This window comes from Protopterus annectens, chromosome 2.part2 (genome assembly GCF_019279795.1).
Source record: "Protopterus annectens isolate FY-2018-M chromosome 2.part2, PAN1.0, whole genome shotgun sequence".
NCBI classification, from domain to species: Eukaryota; Metazoa; Chordata; order Ceratodontiformes; family Protopteridae; genus Protopterus; species Protopterus annectens.
In genome coordinates, this window is record NC_056730.1 from 436,323,240 (window position 1) to 436,340,712 (window position 17,473).

Consider the following 17,473-nt stretch of genomic DNA (forward strand, 5'->3'; position numbering starts at 1 on the left):
GTGACCAGGCGCCGTGGTTACTCTGATGAGAAAAGTAGAAAATCACCTACCAGAACTCTGGTAATCATCTTTGGCTTCTCGGTACTAGGCTCAAGGGAACTCCTTTCCTTGCTGAATCATAGCAGGCATGGAACTACTGGTTTCAGACTTCCCTCCTGATTCCACAAAATACCATATCCAGGATTTCATCAAGAGACAGACACAATCTGCTACTTCACTTCCCTGTCCCAAAACACTAGAAAAGAAAATCCAGTCATGCTGCAAGGCCCTTTTTCCCTTCACCTACATGTTTCAGTCTTCCCTCCTTCAGCTAGATTTCCAGAATCCTCTTTCACTTTCGAAATTGTCTTTTATATTCCTGAAAAGGAGCTCCACCTTGTGGTGTAATGGAAAACTACAGTCTATTACTTCTACATGAAATACAGTGGGAGCTACATGTATATGCTGCTGAATGTAAGATTCCAAAATAAAAACAATGTTAGCAGAGGGGTATGAGCTCCAGAAACTCATCCCTTGTGCTGAGGATGTTGGAACATGTTTTAGTATTCTTTGTTGTTGATTTTAGCCATGCCTCATCCCAAAAGACATGTCACTGTAATGCCTTGCGTATTAAAAGGCTGATGTGGGGTCTGTTAATATTCATGGAAAACAGAAGGCTTCAATTGTATATGTATCTGTGTAAGTCTGTATTTCAGACAGAATATCAATAAACAAGTTTGGGGAGGTTACTGATTTTTAACAATATATTTACAGGTCTTTTATTTTCAAGCTTTGTTGTTACAGAACATTTCAACTTTATTCTGCAATTTTAATCTGCACTTTACTGTAATTTGATCTGTATAAAAAGTTGACTTTAAAGAATAAAGTGAGATGTTATAGAAACCATCTAATAGAAACTGGATGATATAGTGTTTTGCAAAACAGTACAAATCCTGAAATTTCATAAGTGCTAAGTGTCAAGGCTCAGCTTCTCCATTGCAGTGGATGTTAAGCTAAATGATCCCACAATATTTCACAGAGAGTATGATAGGGATTTGCCTTGTATACACGCCAGATGGTCTTCATGGTTTAAATCCAGCAAATGAATGTGACAAATGATAACTGTTAACATCGTAAAGGTTTCCCTAATTATAATGCATGGAAATTCAAAAGTTGTATGTTAGAGTATTTCATCTTCCCTCTTCCCCAAGTTACAGTGATGTCAAAGTTAGTACGTATTGATAGTGGAGGTGTGGAAGGTGCAGGGATGTGGCTTTCGCCACCTGCAAGAAAAAAAAAAGCATTAAATGTGTAAAAGCAACCTTTTAATGTTTACTGTAACTTGTGTTAGCTTGCATTTAAAGTTGTCTTAAACTTTTGATAGGGAACCCATCTAAAACCATTTTCTTACAGTGTTGCTGAAAAGAGCCCCATTATTTAAAAGGAAACAGTAAAACAAAACTGCATTTTTCACCTGAGACTGCAAACACTAGTGTGAATATAGTTCCAGTAGCAAGTTATGGTCAGTTAACATCCCAGATTTATTTCCATGGAAGAGTATCACTAATAGAACAATTTTCAATTGCATCAATGATTTCAAACATATTAACTTACCTGGTTACCGAATAGCAGTAAATACATATGCCACTGTAAAAAACAGTTTATTTAGTAGAACTGATTGCTTTGAGTGGAAGATATCTTTGTATTTTTGAATTTAATTTATTTTTTATTTGTTTCTAGATTGACTACTTATGCATACCAGGATCATCCTACACTGAGGTAAATACATACAGATCTGCATATTAACAAGTGCAATGTTTTAATGCTCCTTTTGTGAAGGGCGCATCTGTGCACACTAACGTGCCTAGAAAATGAATATTGATAAATTGATTTAGTCTGCTGCAAATTCTTTTTATCCATCTTTCTGTATTTTTCTACTTAAACTGATATCCTTCCTAGCCAGTAAAATGAGAAGCAGTAATGATATACCATTGATAATGTGACAGTGAAACAGTCTGTATACAGCTGTAAATACAAAAATGTTACTCTTCAGTCCATGTTCATATGTCAGCATTCTTGTTTTCTTTCCTTGATATTTAGAGGTCAATGGTGCACATCTATTGTAACTTCCATGTTAAGCATGATTTTATGAACAGGCAGCTGACATAAATGTGAGTTATCACACTATATTACATTTTGTCATGATTTTTTGTCACTAAAAACTTTCCAGTTATTGTTTATTCCCTAAATTTCTTTGCCAAGAATACAAGGGAGAATGTGAAATTTCTGCTATTAAGCAAATAGATGTACTGTATATACTTTAGTAAGGTTACATACAGCTAGGCAGCCCCTGTGGTTGCATGTTAATTCTCAGTACCACAGTCCAGAGCGTCCCATGATGGGTAAGTAAACATGAGAAGAGAACTAGGCTATGGTATATTTTAGAATGCTTAGTGGATTGCCTGACTTGATTGCATGGACCATGATATGATAGATGCCTGTTCTGGAGCTGTAGGAAGGTTGGATCAGGGAGAGTGGCTCTTCTGTCTGCCAACTTATAAAACAGTCTGCTGAAATGACAGCTCTAAACTGTTAAATTGTTTTCTTTTAAAGGTAGAAAGAAGATTTTAGGTTGGTATATATTAACTTGGTACATTACCAAAAAATTGATAGTTTACAAGTTGTGATTAAACAAAGGTGAGTGCTAGGGACACCAAATTCTGTTCTATATCTATGGGCTGTTCCATCACTGTGACTTTTCCAACATCTGACGTGAGATTTGTTTAGCCATTTTAGCAATTCAGGGACCCAGTACTGTATAAAAAATATTATTAAGGGCAAATAAGTAAAATGCATCATTTTTGCTTTTAACCAAGGCTGTATTTCTGCAGCAGCACAACTTTACTGCATTAATAGTGCTTGCACTTAATTTTACATTTAAATTTTGTAAACCAATTATGTTTTGCAGATTGTTCAATGCATACAGAACCTAACTCAGCTTTTATACAGTATAGAGGTAAGAAATTATTTTCTTTTCTTGTTTTTGTATCTAGTTGTGACTGTGGGGTCAACATAGTCTAACTAATGATGAAGTGGGGTACAGTTGAGAAAACAAAATACATATAATATTCTAACCAGTGATGATAGACTGTGCTGTCTGCCTAGGTTAGCACAAATATTCTACAGTAAATAGTATACTTGAATAGACATCACCCCTCTGCAACATCTCAGTAACACTTGTTAACCCTATCCATCCCCCTTCCCAAACCCTAATCTCATATCGTACCTTAAAAATACCCTTCCCATAACTTTCACTACAGAAGGCTCATTCAGACACACAAACATGCACTATAATACACACTACAAACATGAAATCTAACCCCTTACCTAACCCTCACCCTAACTCTAAAATACACACCCTTGTGTGCAAACACACAACAGCTATACCCTTATGTAACCCCGACCCTAACAGTAACACCCAAATGCGTACATACACACTTTAACCCCCTCTCAGTTGCCACTCACTTGTTTCGAAGAAAGGGCACTTTGAGATATCAAACATTCAACTATCCAGACATTTGACAAACACAACCACCCTAAGCATTTGTCAACCAAAGCAACATTAGACAAAACACATGGTAACTATTTTTAATGTACTATAATCTCACAAACTTGAAGAAAGGTAAAAAGCTCTTGAATTATGTGACAGTAAATCTAATGAAATTTGACCATTGCATAATTCGATCAACTGTACCACCAATGAGAAATACCTGCATTTCAGCATTCAGTGAAATGCCTATAGCAGTAAGTCACGTAACACTACTCTCTAAATTCAGACATTCTCAGTCATGCATGTTAACAAGGCAGATAGTGTGTGTGCTGTGCAAAGGAAAAATAGAGTTAGTTTTCTTTCTCGGCAAAAAGCAATAAGTAATGTGGAATGAAGGACTGGATTTCTGACCAATCCACAGGAAAGTCCCCAGGAATAGATGGTATTCTTGTGGAAGTTTGAGAGCTAGTAGGGAAAACACTGATAAGGATCTGGAAGTTTTTGTTTAACAGTAATTTAAGAGGAAGAAAAGTACCAACATCTTGGAAGAAAGTGGTGGTGGCAGTAATACCTAAAGCCAGTAAAAACCCAGCTTCTTACAGGCGTATTTCAATCTTAAACCATGATAATAAAATGTTTATATATGTAATGGCTAAAAGAATGGCAAAGTTGATGCCAAAATTGATAGATATAGATCAGTGTGGTTTTGTGGAGGGGTGGCTAACATTTGACAACAGTAATAGAACATCGATGACCCTGAATAAAGCAATATGTAAGAAAATGCCACTGTTGTTGGTGGGTCTTGATGCAAAGAAAGCATTTGACAGAGTAAGCTGGCAGTTTATGAGTGGGGCAATAGAAGCATTTGAATTCCCTGATAAAATTATAGTGTTCATTAGGAATGTATATGAGGGATCAGGGATGAAAATAAAAGTGGATGGGTTCCTCTCTGATAATTTCTGTTTGAGCAGAGCAACCAGACAGGAGTGTCCTCTTTCACTTTGTTATTTGTATTATACTTAGAACCATTGGCAAAGAAAATAAGGGACTCAGAAATTCAAGGTTATAATTAGTATGGTAGTCAAGAAAAGCTGGCTGTATTTGCAGATGATATTATTTTATACCCTATAAAATCAGAAAAGGACATATCAGTGCTGTGGAACATTTTGAGGCTGTTTCATATATTTTCGGAATGCAAAATTAATGAAGCTAAAACAAAGGCAATAGCTATAAATTATAAACCCACACACGTATTGGCTCAGCAAGATCCATATTTATTGGGACATGATATAATGAAGCATACAGGAGTATGGTTTAAAAACGATTATGGTGTGGCAGCTAAGGATATGTGAGAAGAGACTAAACAAAAGCTAATACAAAAACTGAGAAATTGGAAACTCTGTTATATGGATATGGAGAGCAAGATACAAACAGTTAAAATGTTTTTAGTCTGTTTAGTTTTATACAAAGGTCAGGCATATTTTTATCAACCAGAGGAGAAGTTGTGCATGACAATTAAAAAAGAGCTAAAGGATTTTATCTGGGAAGGAAAGACAGCAAGAGTCAAGTTTGATAATCTGATTCTTCCATTAGAACATGGAGTTTTGGGATTACCTGATTTGAAGGGGTATTTCAGAGCTACACAGGTAAGGATGCTATACAAAGCACAAGCAGAACCCTATAATTCAAAGTGCAAAGGAATGATGATGAAACGGGGGGCTCAAAAAACAAGGAGAGACTGGTATTTTGGATGCAGATCCATAGGGAAAATAATAATAACCATATAGAATATTATATTCATAAAGTAGCAGAAAGTATTCTAAGAACTAAGCCAACACAGGAGTGGAGAAAGGAGATGCTGCATTTAGGGATACAGACAACGGGCAATAGGGGGCTGGAATTTATTGGAGAAAATTGGCAAAAGAACCAAGGTATTGGGAGCAAATAATTAGAGAGGGAAAGATAATAGAATGAGAAGAAGCCAAGAATTTATTTTGATTGCTGGCTATTGATTGTCTTGCCTATTAAAGATTGATATCAGAGTATAGGCAAAGAGAAAGAAATAGGGGGATACTAAGTGAAAGGCCAACACTTGTAGAGTTTTTCCTAGAATCTAGAACTGAAGTTGGTGTTAAAAAAGGAATAATTAGTAGAGCATACAAAATATTGCATGATAACTGTGAAGGCTGCCAGCCTAGCTAGGTAGAATTTTGTAAATAATTCTGTGTCGTTTGTAAATATTAATATAATCCACAGGCTTGGTTTACAGCTGTAAAGAAACCTATATGTTATGATTAAACTATATGTTGTACTGAGCTTCAAAAATGTAACCACAGTGCACACTGCTGGAAGAAAGCTGATAAATCAAGCATTGTATGACTGTTTGATCTCAAGCTCGGAGACAGAATGTCTGGGCCAGGAAATTCTTTCTATTGTCTTGATTTAAGAGATAATTACCAAGGTTTTACATGTATAATGTCTTTTATTGCTGTGGCTTCCTGGCCAGGTACACCTAAGAAATGTAAATTTTGAGTTTCTGCTAGCCTGGGAATGAGAGAAGTGTCAAGAATGATGTAATGTGAAATGACTCAGTAGTACTGTGTTATCACCTGTATATCTGCTAATCTCCCCATATTTCAACTACAACCTATCTCAACTACCTACATCCTAAAATCCATCCAAAAACTCAAACCTTGTACCCCATCTGCAGATCAGTTACCATCTGAATACCTTCAAAAAGCAGCTGAAGCAGTAGTTTATCCCATATCCCTCCTTATAAACAGAACTATCAAAGAAGGAACCATCCCTGCTATCTGGAAAATTTCCCACATAATCCCATTACATAAAGGAGGCAGCTCAAACGAGTATTCTAACTACAGACCTATAGCACTCTTATCACCCTTAGCAAAAATTATGGAGAAATGTATTCATCATCAGCTGATGCACCACTTAACTCAATATAACTTACTAGCCAACTGCCAACATGGCTTTAGGCCATTTCATAGCACTACCACAGCTCTCCTATCCTTTACCGAGTGTATCAATAGAAACCGCAATAATAGTATCCTGTCATCAGCACTCTTCATAGACCTGTCAAAAGCCTTTGACATGGTAAACCACCATATGCTCTTAAAAACCCTTGAATCTTTCTCTCTAGATACCAAAGCTGTTCAATGGTTTACTTCCTACCTTAGTAACAGGCAACAGGCTGTTCTCTGGGAAAACACACTTTCATCCCTTCTGCCAGTCTCTCTTGGAGTACCACAAGGTTCCATCCTAGGTCCTCTTCTCTTTATTCATAAATGACTTACATGTAGCAATACCTCAAGCTACATGTATTCAATATGCAGACGACTCAACACTCATATGCTCTGCAAACACCTCCTCCGAACTACAAACCCTAACACAGAATATATTTAGCACAGTCGAGACATGGTTCTTGAAACGCTGCCTCCTTTTGAATGCCAATAAAACTAAACTCCTGCTCTTCAGGCCTAATAGTAAGTCCCCCCTCTTAGACTTCTCTATTACTTCCAATAATGGTGCACATATAGTTCCTGACTCTACCACTAAACTGTTAGGTATTATAATTGACAATAACCTCACTTTTGATAACCACATTAATAACACTATTAAAACCGTAAATAGAAAACTTGGCTCCTTATATAGAATTAAAACCTTTCTAACTCCACAGGCCAAAATTACACTCACTCACTCTCATCTTACTTCTACTCTTCTTTATGCCTCACCCATATACACTAACCTAAAGAAAAATAACCTCACTAAACTAGCAAATGCATACAATAGCATTGCCAGATTTGCTACTGGAAACCCATTTAGAACTCACCACTGTCAGAATCTACTACAAATAAACTGGCTAGAACTGAAAAATACACTACTACTCTCCCAACTTACCTTTGTTCACAGGATATTTCACCAACCAAAAAATACCCCTATACTTTCTGACCTTATTTCTCCTTATTCTAATCTAAATTCTCTACGCTCCTCTAATAAACTTCTTGTGAAGCTAACTAAGTCTAATAACATTGCAGGTGATTCACTATTCTCCAACACCATAGGTAAATACTGGAATGTTCTACCTACCACTCTAACTTTTACATCATCACCCTTCCTCTTTAAACAAAAGCTCAAACAACATCTAAAAACTCTCTGGCTATGCCCATGCATCAATTCTGACTAATCTTATGATTCTACTAATTACTCTTCTCATAATCACCCTCTCTTACCTCTCTCTACTCACTCCCTAGAGTAGACAATCTTAAAACACCCTTGTTAATTAGCCTCTGATATGAATTAATATAGAACGTTGTATGGTTGTATGGTTTATATTTACTTAATCAATTATACTCTTCATGAATGTTTTAATAAATTATAATTCCACCATTCTTATACTGTAAATAAAAGTAAATGTCCTTCATAGTATAAATTTTCAACTAGTATATTTTAGATTGAACCTTATTTCTGTTTGTATTTTTTACTAACTATATTTTAGATTGAACCTTATTTCTGTTTGTATTTTTTACTAACTACTTGCTTTCTTTATGTAATGACTTGTTTGTATTAAATCCAATGTGGAGCTTTTCTCCCCGGGCCTCTGCTGAAAATGGAAATATATCCAGTTGGACTAGCCCGGTAAACAAATGTAAAATAAATAAAATAAAAAAATTAATTTAAGACTTTCTCAGAGAGAGAGAATTGACATTTTGGATTTTGTCTGAACCTGAACACATCAACTCTTCAGCACACTGCCTTTGCTGTGTATGTAAGTAGTTTATTTAGAACTTAGTATTTCTCTTAGAGATAGATAGAATATAGCCAGATGAGTCTAGCTGATTTCTATATATATGTCAGACTATTCTATGGTATTATTTTAACTCATTCACTCCAGCGGAGCTCAGAAAGTTTGCACTGTAACTTCTAATGGGCAGATCCTAAGCCTTTTGGCATAATCAAATTATGTCCTTACATCTCAAATAAATGTTAATATCTGTAGAACCATAGGGGTTATGAAAAGGGTTGCTGGTGGCAAATCGGGCAATACTATTGTAACAAGTTGCTAGTTTATTTAGGTTGGCCTTCTTAAGGTTAGTGAAGATAGGTGAGGCATAGAAGAGAGTAGATATAAGATGGGAGGGCAATAGCTCTGGTAGAAGGTGTGAGAAAAAGGTTTGATACGGTGTAATGATCCTATTTTTTTATTAACAGTTTTGATGGTGTTATTGATGTGTTGATCAAAAGTAAGATTGTTGTTTGTTAAACAAAAGCTCAAACAACATCTAAAAACTCTCTGTCTATGCCCATGCATCAATCCCGACTAATCTTATGATTCTACTAATTACTCTTCTCATAATCACCCTCTCTTACCTCTCTCTCTAATACTCCCTAGAGTAGACAATCTTAAAACACCCTTGTTAATTAGCCTCTGATATGAATTAATATAGAACGTTGTATGGTTATATGGTTTATATTTACTTAATCAATTATACTCTTCATGAATGTTTTAATAAATTATAACTCCACCATTCTTATACTGTAAATAAAATTAAATGTCCTTCCTAGTATACATTTTCAACTAGTATATTTTAGATTGAACCTTATTTCTGTTTGTATTTTTACTATATTTTAGATTGAACCTTATTTCTGCTTGTGGCCTTTTACTAACTACTTGCTTTCTTTATGTAATGACTTGTTTGTATTAAATCCAATGTGGAGCTTTTCTCCCCGGGCCTCTGCTGAAAATGGAAATATATCCAGTTGGACTAGCCCGGTAAACAAATGTAAAATAAATAAAATAAAAAAATAAATTTAAGACTTTCTCAGAGAGAGAGAATTGACATTTTGGATTTTGTCTGAACCTGAACACATCAACTCTTCAGCACACTGCCTTTGCTGTGTATGTAAGTAGTTTATTTAGAACTTAGTATTTCTCTTAGAGATAGATAGAATATAGCCAGATGAGTCTAGCTGATTTCTATATATATATCAGACTATTCTATGGTATTATTTTAACTCATTCACTCCAGCGGAGCTCAGAAAGTTTGCACTGTAACTTCTAATGGGCAGATCCTAAGCCTTTTGGCATAATCAAATTATGTCCTTACATCTCAAATAAATGTTAATATCTGTAGAACCATAGGGGTTATGAAAGAAATATAAATGACACACCCTTCAGCACAAACTGTTTTATAGAGGTAGTATTCTTTAGGCTGTAGGAAGTTTATAAGTCACAATAAACACTGTAACTATTACATTTATAATATTTTGTAAATGACTTAAAATATCTCAGCAAACACTCCAATTGCACACATACTGCCAGCAACATTTTATTCATCTAGCTGAGAGCTTTCCTACGCGGCTAAGGAATCCTGTCTGCATTACTTGGTTGTTGAGATATAATTTACACCTTTTTCTAAATATCTATTTAAATTAATATCATAACAGCAGTTAATATCTATTTACCTGCACTAGACAGAGGTCAGATATTAATGCAATTAAGTTTGCCATTGTGTAAGCTTTACAATGAAATCTTTTAAAACCTTGTACATAGCATGGTTTTGGAATTATTGATGCAAATATGAGCAAGCAATATTTGATGCCTAGAGGTGTCAGTAGGAGCTAATTGTAAATGCACCTGGAGGCGTCACTCGGAGGTAATGAGTTAAAGTATTTCATGTGATTTCTGAACTCTGTAATGTCATTGTGTTGAAGTAATAAGTATTGTCTTGTGTTTTTATTATTTATTATTAGATATTTTAAACCTTTCAACTGTGGCTGTTTTGTGTAGAGATAATTTAAGCTCTAGAGTACTTGCATGTATTTAGTGATACTGTACTAAGCCACTCCAGAATAGCCTTAGCCCTGGGTTACACTTACTGTTTGGATAACAGTAATATTGCACAGTGAAATTGGTCATCCTTTGGGAAGGGCCTTATTAGTAGCTGATATTAGTGGTTGGTGGCAGTGATTTCTACCTTATAGTCTGGAGAGAAGGGGGTATAGCTGGACAGCCTGTGCCAGCCTTCCCTAAGAGTGTCTGTGCATTTGTATATAACTCATATCTCAAAGTGTGTTTGTGTCAGCTACTTGCGCAGGGACATGAAACACTGGTTGGCTAGAGAGGGTGCTGGAGGTTTTAGCTTGACCACTAGGCCGAGATCTGTACCCTATAGCTGTGCCAGTGGTGGGTCTTATTGGTGGTCTGGGGAGAAAGGGAGAAACCAGCCCCAGACTGACTATGATCTCTGTGTGCTCTTAAGGGAAATTGTACTTTATTGTGTGTGTACTTGTTATCCTTCCAATTGTGCATGCCCCTCACTGGTGCTAGTGGTGAAGATTGAGGCTTCTTGATCACTGAGCCAGTGCGTGAGCATCACATATTAATTGTTTGGCAGTGGTGGAATATCCACATCAAATATTAATTGTTTGATAGTTGTGAGTTAGCCACATCACATACTAATTGGCTTGTAGTGGTGTGGATCGTAAATTCCTGTAGCTTGTGTACAGTGATCATTGAAGGTGTTTTTGTACTCTAAATCAACCGTGCAGTTAATATTCAGAGTTCAGATCACAACTGTTTTATTTCTTTTGTTAGCTTAATTAGTCAGGGAGAGCAGGCAGGCATGTCAGCAGAGGAGTATGGCAAGCTGACAAGGAGCTAGTTGGCTGAGATGTGCCAGCCTAAGGGACTGGTGCATGGAAACCTGACTAAGGCAGACATGATTGCAGCTTTGGTCACAGCTGTATCAGAAAACTGCAGTCAGGAGGATGATGATCAGACTGGTCATGGAGATGTACAACACTCAGGGAATGGACAGCTCAACCTTTCTGCAGAGGACATAAAATCCATCTGGAGCTAAAGAGACTTGAGTTGGAGGCCAGGAATTTGGAAATGGAAGCTGTGGAGAAGGAGAGCCAGAGGCAGTATGAAAAAGAGATGCTGACTCTTCACCAGAGTCATGGAGGTAATGGAAAAGGGAGTACCCTGACCCCAGAAGCACAAAAAGTAAATTTATTCCACAGTTTACAGAGGGTGATAATTTTGATAGTTTCATTCATATGTTTGAGAGGGTATGTGAACAGTATGATGTTGACCAAAGGCTCTATGTACTGTTCCTGACCCCCTTACTCCATGGTAAAGCTGTAAATGTACTTTCCAAATTATTTGATGTTGACTGTTTTAACTATAATGATGTAAAGAATTGTTTGTTAGAATTTTTTAAGCTAACACCTGAAACTTATAGGAGAAAGTTTTGTGAGCACAGACGCAAGGCAGATGAAAGTGTGTGTGAATATGTTGCTGAAATGAGCACTTATTTTCATAGGTGGATGAGTGGATTTCAGGTCACCACTTTTGAAGGGCTGGCAGACCTTTTGCTGATGGAACAAGCCCTTAGCACTTTGCATGAGGACATGAGGATCTGATTAGCTGATAGACAATGTGCTACTTCAGATGAGTTGTGAAAAAAGGAAGACTGTATGTAGCAAGCAGGGTATCCCTACACAGGAAAGGGACACCCATTGCTGCTCATGGGTCTAAAGGAACCCATGGTGGGCAGCCCAGACTGCTCCAACAGAATCTGCCAGTAGCAGAGGAAGCAACTAGTCCAGGTACACGTCAACGGCCTAGGGTTAAGTGTTTTGAATGCAACCAGTGGGGCCATGTGGCATATAGATGTTCATGGAGGCAAGGTGGGAAACAAAAGTTGAGAGAGCCAGTAGGTGAGAAAGACAAAATCCCAATAATAGGTTGTCTTGACAACAGGGGTACTGAAATACCATCCTGCAGATGTCCTGATAGGGAATGGTTTTGATAATGCAGTACCATGTGGTCATGCAGTTACACACAGACAAGCTTGTGGGTTTGGTAGCATGGGGGAGACCCAGACAGATGACACACTAGCCAGGACTGCTGAGGTGGTTACTTCAGGAAGAGAGCTATCCTGTAGCAGTGAGACTGAAGGTGAGCCACAGCTGCTTGTTGGTACTGATGTTCTTTTGGACAGAGTGACTGTAAAGGTAGAGATGAGTAGTAGTACCCAGGCTGACAGTGTGGCACCGCTGTCAGAGGATACCAGACTTCCTGTGGAAGGAGAGCTGGAAAGGCTTACAAAGAGAGAGTTGAGACAGGATCAGCTCTCAGACCCTACATTACAATGCCTGAGGCAGGTAGCTAGTGAGGCACCTGATTCTCAAGGGAAGGGGAATTTGTATACTGGGACAAAGGGTTACTGTATAGCGAGTGGACCCCTGAGGAGAGAGGTAGAAGATGAGAGAGTACAACAGTTGGTAGTGCCTAGAGCCTACCATCTGGCACTTCTAGCCATAGCCCATGATATTCCCTTTGCAGGTCATATGGGCATAAAACGTACAAAGAGACATTTTATACAGAACATCTATTGGCCTGAAATTTCCAGAGATGTAACAGGGTACTGCAGGACCTGTGAGCAGTGCCAAAAGGTAGGCAAGTCAGGAGATATGGTGAAAGCTCCTTTGATGCCTTTGCCTGTGATTGAGAAGCCATTTCAGAGGGTAGCTATGGATATTGTGGGTCTTCTGATTACCCCAAGTTCCACACAGGGAAAATGTATATCCTAGTGGTAATAGATTATGCTACAAGATACCCTGAGGCAGTGGCTTTGTCCCCCATTGAGGCAGAAAAGCTGGCAAATGCTTTGTTAGATTTTTCAGCAGGGTAGGTTTCCGAAAATAAATACTAACAGACAGAGGTGCCAATTTCATGTCAGACCTGCTGGCTTGTCTGTGGAAGTACTGTGAGGTGAAGCACCTGAAGACCACCCCCAGACTAATGTCTTGTTGAGAGGTTAAACTCTACAATCAAGTCCATGCTATGGGCATTTCCAGACCAGTTTAAGAGGGATTGGGACAAATTTGCTTACACACAGGTTCCCCAGCAATCCACAGGTTTTTCACCCTTTGAGTTGTTGTATGGTCATAGGATGAGGGGACCTCTAGATTTAATTCATGACAAGTGGGAAGGTGAGTGTGAATCCCACAAGGAGTCTGTTGTGACATATGTCCTAAACCTCAGGACAAGGCTCAGGGAACTCATGAGCTTGGCCCAGGAGAACCTGACAGAAGCCCAACAACAGGAATAGGTCTGATATGACAGGAATGCACAAGCTAGAGAGTGTACTGTAGGTCAGCAGGTAATAGTTCTCATTCCTGTCAGACAAAACAAGCTACAAGCAGCTTGGGAGGGACCCTACAAGGTGGTAAGAAAGGTAAGTGATGTTAACTACATGGTAGAACTGCTAGGCAGGAGGCAGGGGCCCAAACTGTACCATGTTAACATGATGAAACCTTACCATGATAGGAAGGCCATTGTGCTGAGTATTTGCAGTGGATTGCAGGGGGAGTCTTAGGGATATCTGGTGACTGATCTCCTCAGAAATGCTCAGACCGACACCTCATTGGAAGGGGTAGCAGTGTCCCAGCAGCTATCTCCTACTCAGGTTCAGGAAATCCGAGAAGTGTTACAGGAGTTTGGGGACATGTTCACTGTGAAACCAGGGTGCACCCACCTGGTGCAGCACCAGGTGGATACAGAACCCCAAAGGCCTATTAGGCAGGCCTCTTATAGGGTGCCTGAGAGAGTCAGACAGACTCTGAGGGAGGAGATAAAGGAAATGTTTGAACTTGGGGTAATTCAAGAGTCCCAACAGTCCCTGGGCCTCTCCAGTGGTGCTGGTGCTAAAGAAGGATGGCAGCACCGGGTTCTCTGTGGACTGCAGGAAATTAAATAGTCACACAGTCAGATGCTTACCCATGCCTAGGACAGATGAGGCCCTATGGCAGCTATGTGGGGCTAAGTATCTTACCACCATTGATATTACCAAGGGTTACTGGCAGGTGCCCTTGACTTCCAGTGCTAAAGAGAGGTCAGCCTTTGTGACTCCTTTTGGCTTGTATGAGTTCACAAAGATGCCCTTTGGGATGAAAAATGCCCCAGAAGCTTTCCAGAGGCTGGTAGATCATATCCTAGCAGGAGCAGGAGGGTTTGCCCTTGCTTACCTAGATGATATAGCTGTCTACAGCCATTCCTGGCAAGAGCACCTTCAACATGTCAGGGAGGTGCTGACCAGACTACGGAGGGCAGGATTGACCATTAAGCTGTGCAAATGTCAGGTGGGTATGGCAGAGGTCACCTACCTGGGACATAGAGTGGGGAGTGGTAAGATCAGGCCAGAACTTGCCAAAGTGGAAGCCAATCAGGCATGGCCTGCACCTGTTTCCAAAAAGCAGGTGAGAGCATTATTAGGGACAGTAGGGTCCTACAGAGAGTTCGTCCACAGTTATAGTACCATAGCTGCTCCCCTCATAGACATGACAAGGAAAAACAGGCCAGATAAGGTAGTGTGGACCTCAGCATGTGAACAGGCATTCCAGAAGCTTAAAGAAGCTTTGGAAGGATCCCCTGTGTTAGCCAGTCCAGATTACAGCAAAGAATGTGTTGTGCAGGTGGATGCTTCAACCCATGGGGTGGGGGGCTGTACTTAGCCATATTTCTTCAGAGGGAGAAGAGCACCCAGTGGTTTATCTTAGTCATAGGCTTCAACCCAGGGAGGAATGCTATGCAGCTGTAGAAAAAGAATGTCTAGCCATAGTGTGGGCACTGCAGAAACTTCAGCCTTATCTGTATGGAAGGAAATTCACTGTAGTTACAAATTATAATTCCCTTACTGGTTACACCGAGTCAGCCAGCAAAATTCCAAGTAGCTAAGATGGAGCCTAGGGTTACAAACATATATGTCAGTGCAGCACCACAGTGGGGCTAGCAACATTGGTGCAGATGACCTGTCAAGACAGGGAATGGGGTAAGATATAGCCAGATAGACCTAACCCTCTCAAGCAACGTTTCTCAAGAGACATTTGAAAAACTCGCTTGATTTCTCCGGGGGAAGATATGTGAAGGCTGGCAGCCTAGCTAGATAGAATTTTGTAAATAATTCTATGTCATGTGTAAATTTTAATATAATCCACAGCTTGGTTTACATATGTAAAGAGAACTGTATGTTATGATTAAACTATATGTTGTACTGAGCTTCAAAAATGTAACCACAGTGCACTCTGTTGGAAGAAAGCTGATAAATCAAGCATTGTATGACTGTTTGATCTCAAGCTCAGAGACAGGATGTCTGGGCCAGGAAATTCTTTCTATTGTCTTGATTTAAGAGATAATTACTAAGGTTTTACATGTATAATGTCTTTTATTGCCGTGGCTTCCTGGCCAGGTGCTGCTTACTAAGAAATGTAAATTTTGAGTTTCTGTTAGCCTGGGAACCAGAGAAGTGTCAGGAATTATGTAATGTGAAATGACTCAGCAGTACTGTGCTATCAATTTAAGACTTTCTCAGAAAGAGAGAGAGAGAATTGAGCATTTTGGATTTTGTCTGAACCCAAACACACCAACTCACCAGCACTCTGCCTTTGCTCTGTATGTACGTAGTTTATTTAGAACTTAGTATTTCTCTTAGAGATAGATAGAATATAGCCAGATGAGTCTAGATGTTTTCTATATTTATGTCAGACTATTCTACGGTATTATTTTAAAGCATTTTCTGTGATTTCTGAATTCTGTAATGTCACTGTGTTGAAGTAGTAAGTATTATCTTGTGTTTTTATTATTTATTATTAAATATTTTAAACCTGTCAAATGTGGCTGTTTTGTGTAGAAATAATTAAAGCTCCAGAGTACTTGCATGTATTTAGTGATACTGTACTAAGCCACTCCAGAATAGCCTTAGCCCTGAGTTATACTTATTGTTTGGATAACAGTAATATTGCACAGTGAAATTGGTCACCCTTTGGGAATGGCCTTATTAGTAGCTGATATTAGTGGATGGTGGCAGTGATTTCTACCTTATTGTTTGGAGAGATGGGGGGCATAGCTGGAGAACCTGTGCCAGCCTTCCCCAGGAGTGTCTGTGCATTTGTCTATAACTCATATCTCAAAGTGTGTGTGTGCCAGCTACTTGGGTAGGGATACAAAGCACTGGTTGGATAGAGAGGGTGCTGGAGGTTTTAGCTTGACCACTAGGCTGAGATCTGTACCCTATGGCTGTGCCAATGGGGAGTCTTATTGTGGATCTGGAGATTAAGGGAGAAACCAGCCCCAGACTGACTGTGGTTTCTGTGTCTTCTTAAGTGAAATTGTACTTTACTGTGTGTGTACTTGTTATCCTTCCCAATGTGCATGCCCCTCACTGGTGCTAGTGGTGAGGATTGAGGCTCCTTGATCACTGGTCCATTGTGCAGGCGTCAAAATAACTGTAAGAATCAACCAGATGAAGTCAGAAAGGATTAGGAATAGAGAGTGGATAAGCAATTCACAATGAAACAATGGGAGGATATATGTATGTCTCCCAAATATGCAGCAAGGTCTGGAAGATTTAGGATCTTTGCTTAGAAGTGTTTACACAGGTATTTTATATCCCACGTAGACACCAAATAATTTTTCCTCAGGTAAACTGTAGATGTTGGAGATGTCATGGGGAAGATGGAGATAATTGGGAACTTCTTTTCTGTACGTATAATGAATTGGCAGACTCTAAAGATTCTCTGCAGACTACTCTGCCAGAGATACTGGGTGAGCAAATTGGTGTAACTAAAGAAATTATTTTTTCAGCTATGATACAGAATTAGAATTGCCTAGACACAGTAATGCCTTCCTGAGTCTAATTATGGTGGCTGCCAAAAAAGCAGTTACTAGAAAATGGAAAGCAAAGTCTAAAGCAACTCTACTAGAAGTAATGAATATAGTAACAGAAATGACATAACTGGAATTGGGATCTTTAGAAAAAGGTAGGAGCAAATTACATAGAAAAAATGGAAATTGTGGGAACAGTATATGGAGAGGAGGAATGAGGTTTAAAAGAAGGCACAATTTGAATGAGCTATGTAATG

At 38.9% G+C, this 17,473-nt stretch overlaps 1 protein-coding gene across 4 annotated transcripts in view; it reads left to right on the forward strand.

The window, feature by feature from the left end:
* Nucleotides 1–17,473, forward strand: part of ARHGEF28 (Rho guanine nucleotide exchange factor 28) — a 3,217,901-nt gene that overhangs the window by 2,930,916 nt on the left and 269,512 nt on the right. For all 4 annotated transcript variants that reach the window (XM_044063941.1, XM_044063943.1, XM_044063942.1 and 1 more), the window contains 2 exons: nucleotides 1,720–1,758; nucleotides 2,948–2,995. In XM_044063941.1, coding sequence (XP_043919876.1) covers nucleotides 1,720–1,758; nucleotides 2,948–2,995 — 87 coding nt within the window. The remainder of the gene's footprint in view (nucleotides 1–1,719; nucleotides 1,759–2,947; nucleotides 2,996–17,473) is intronic.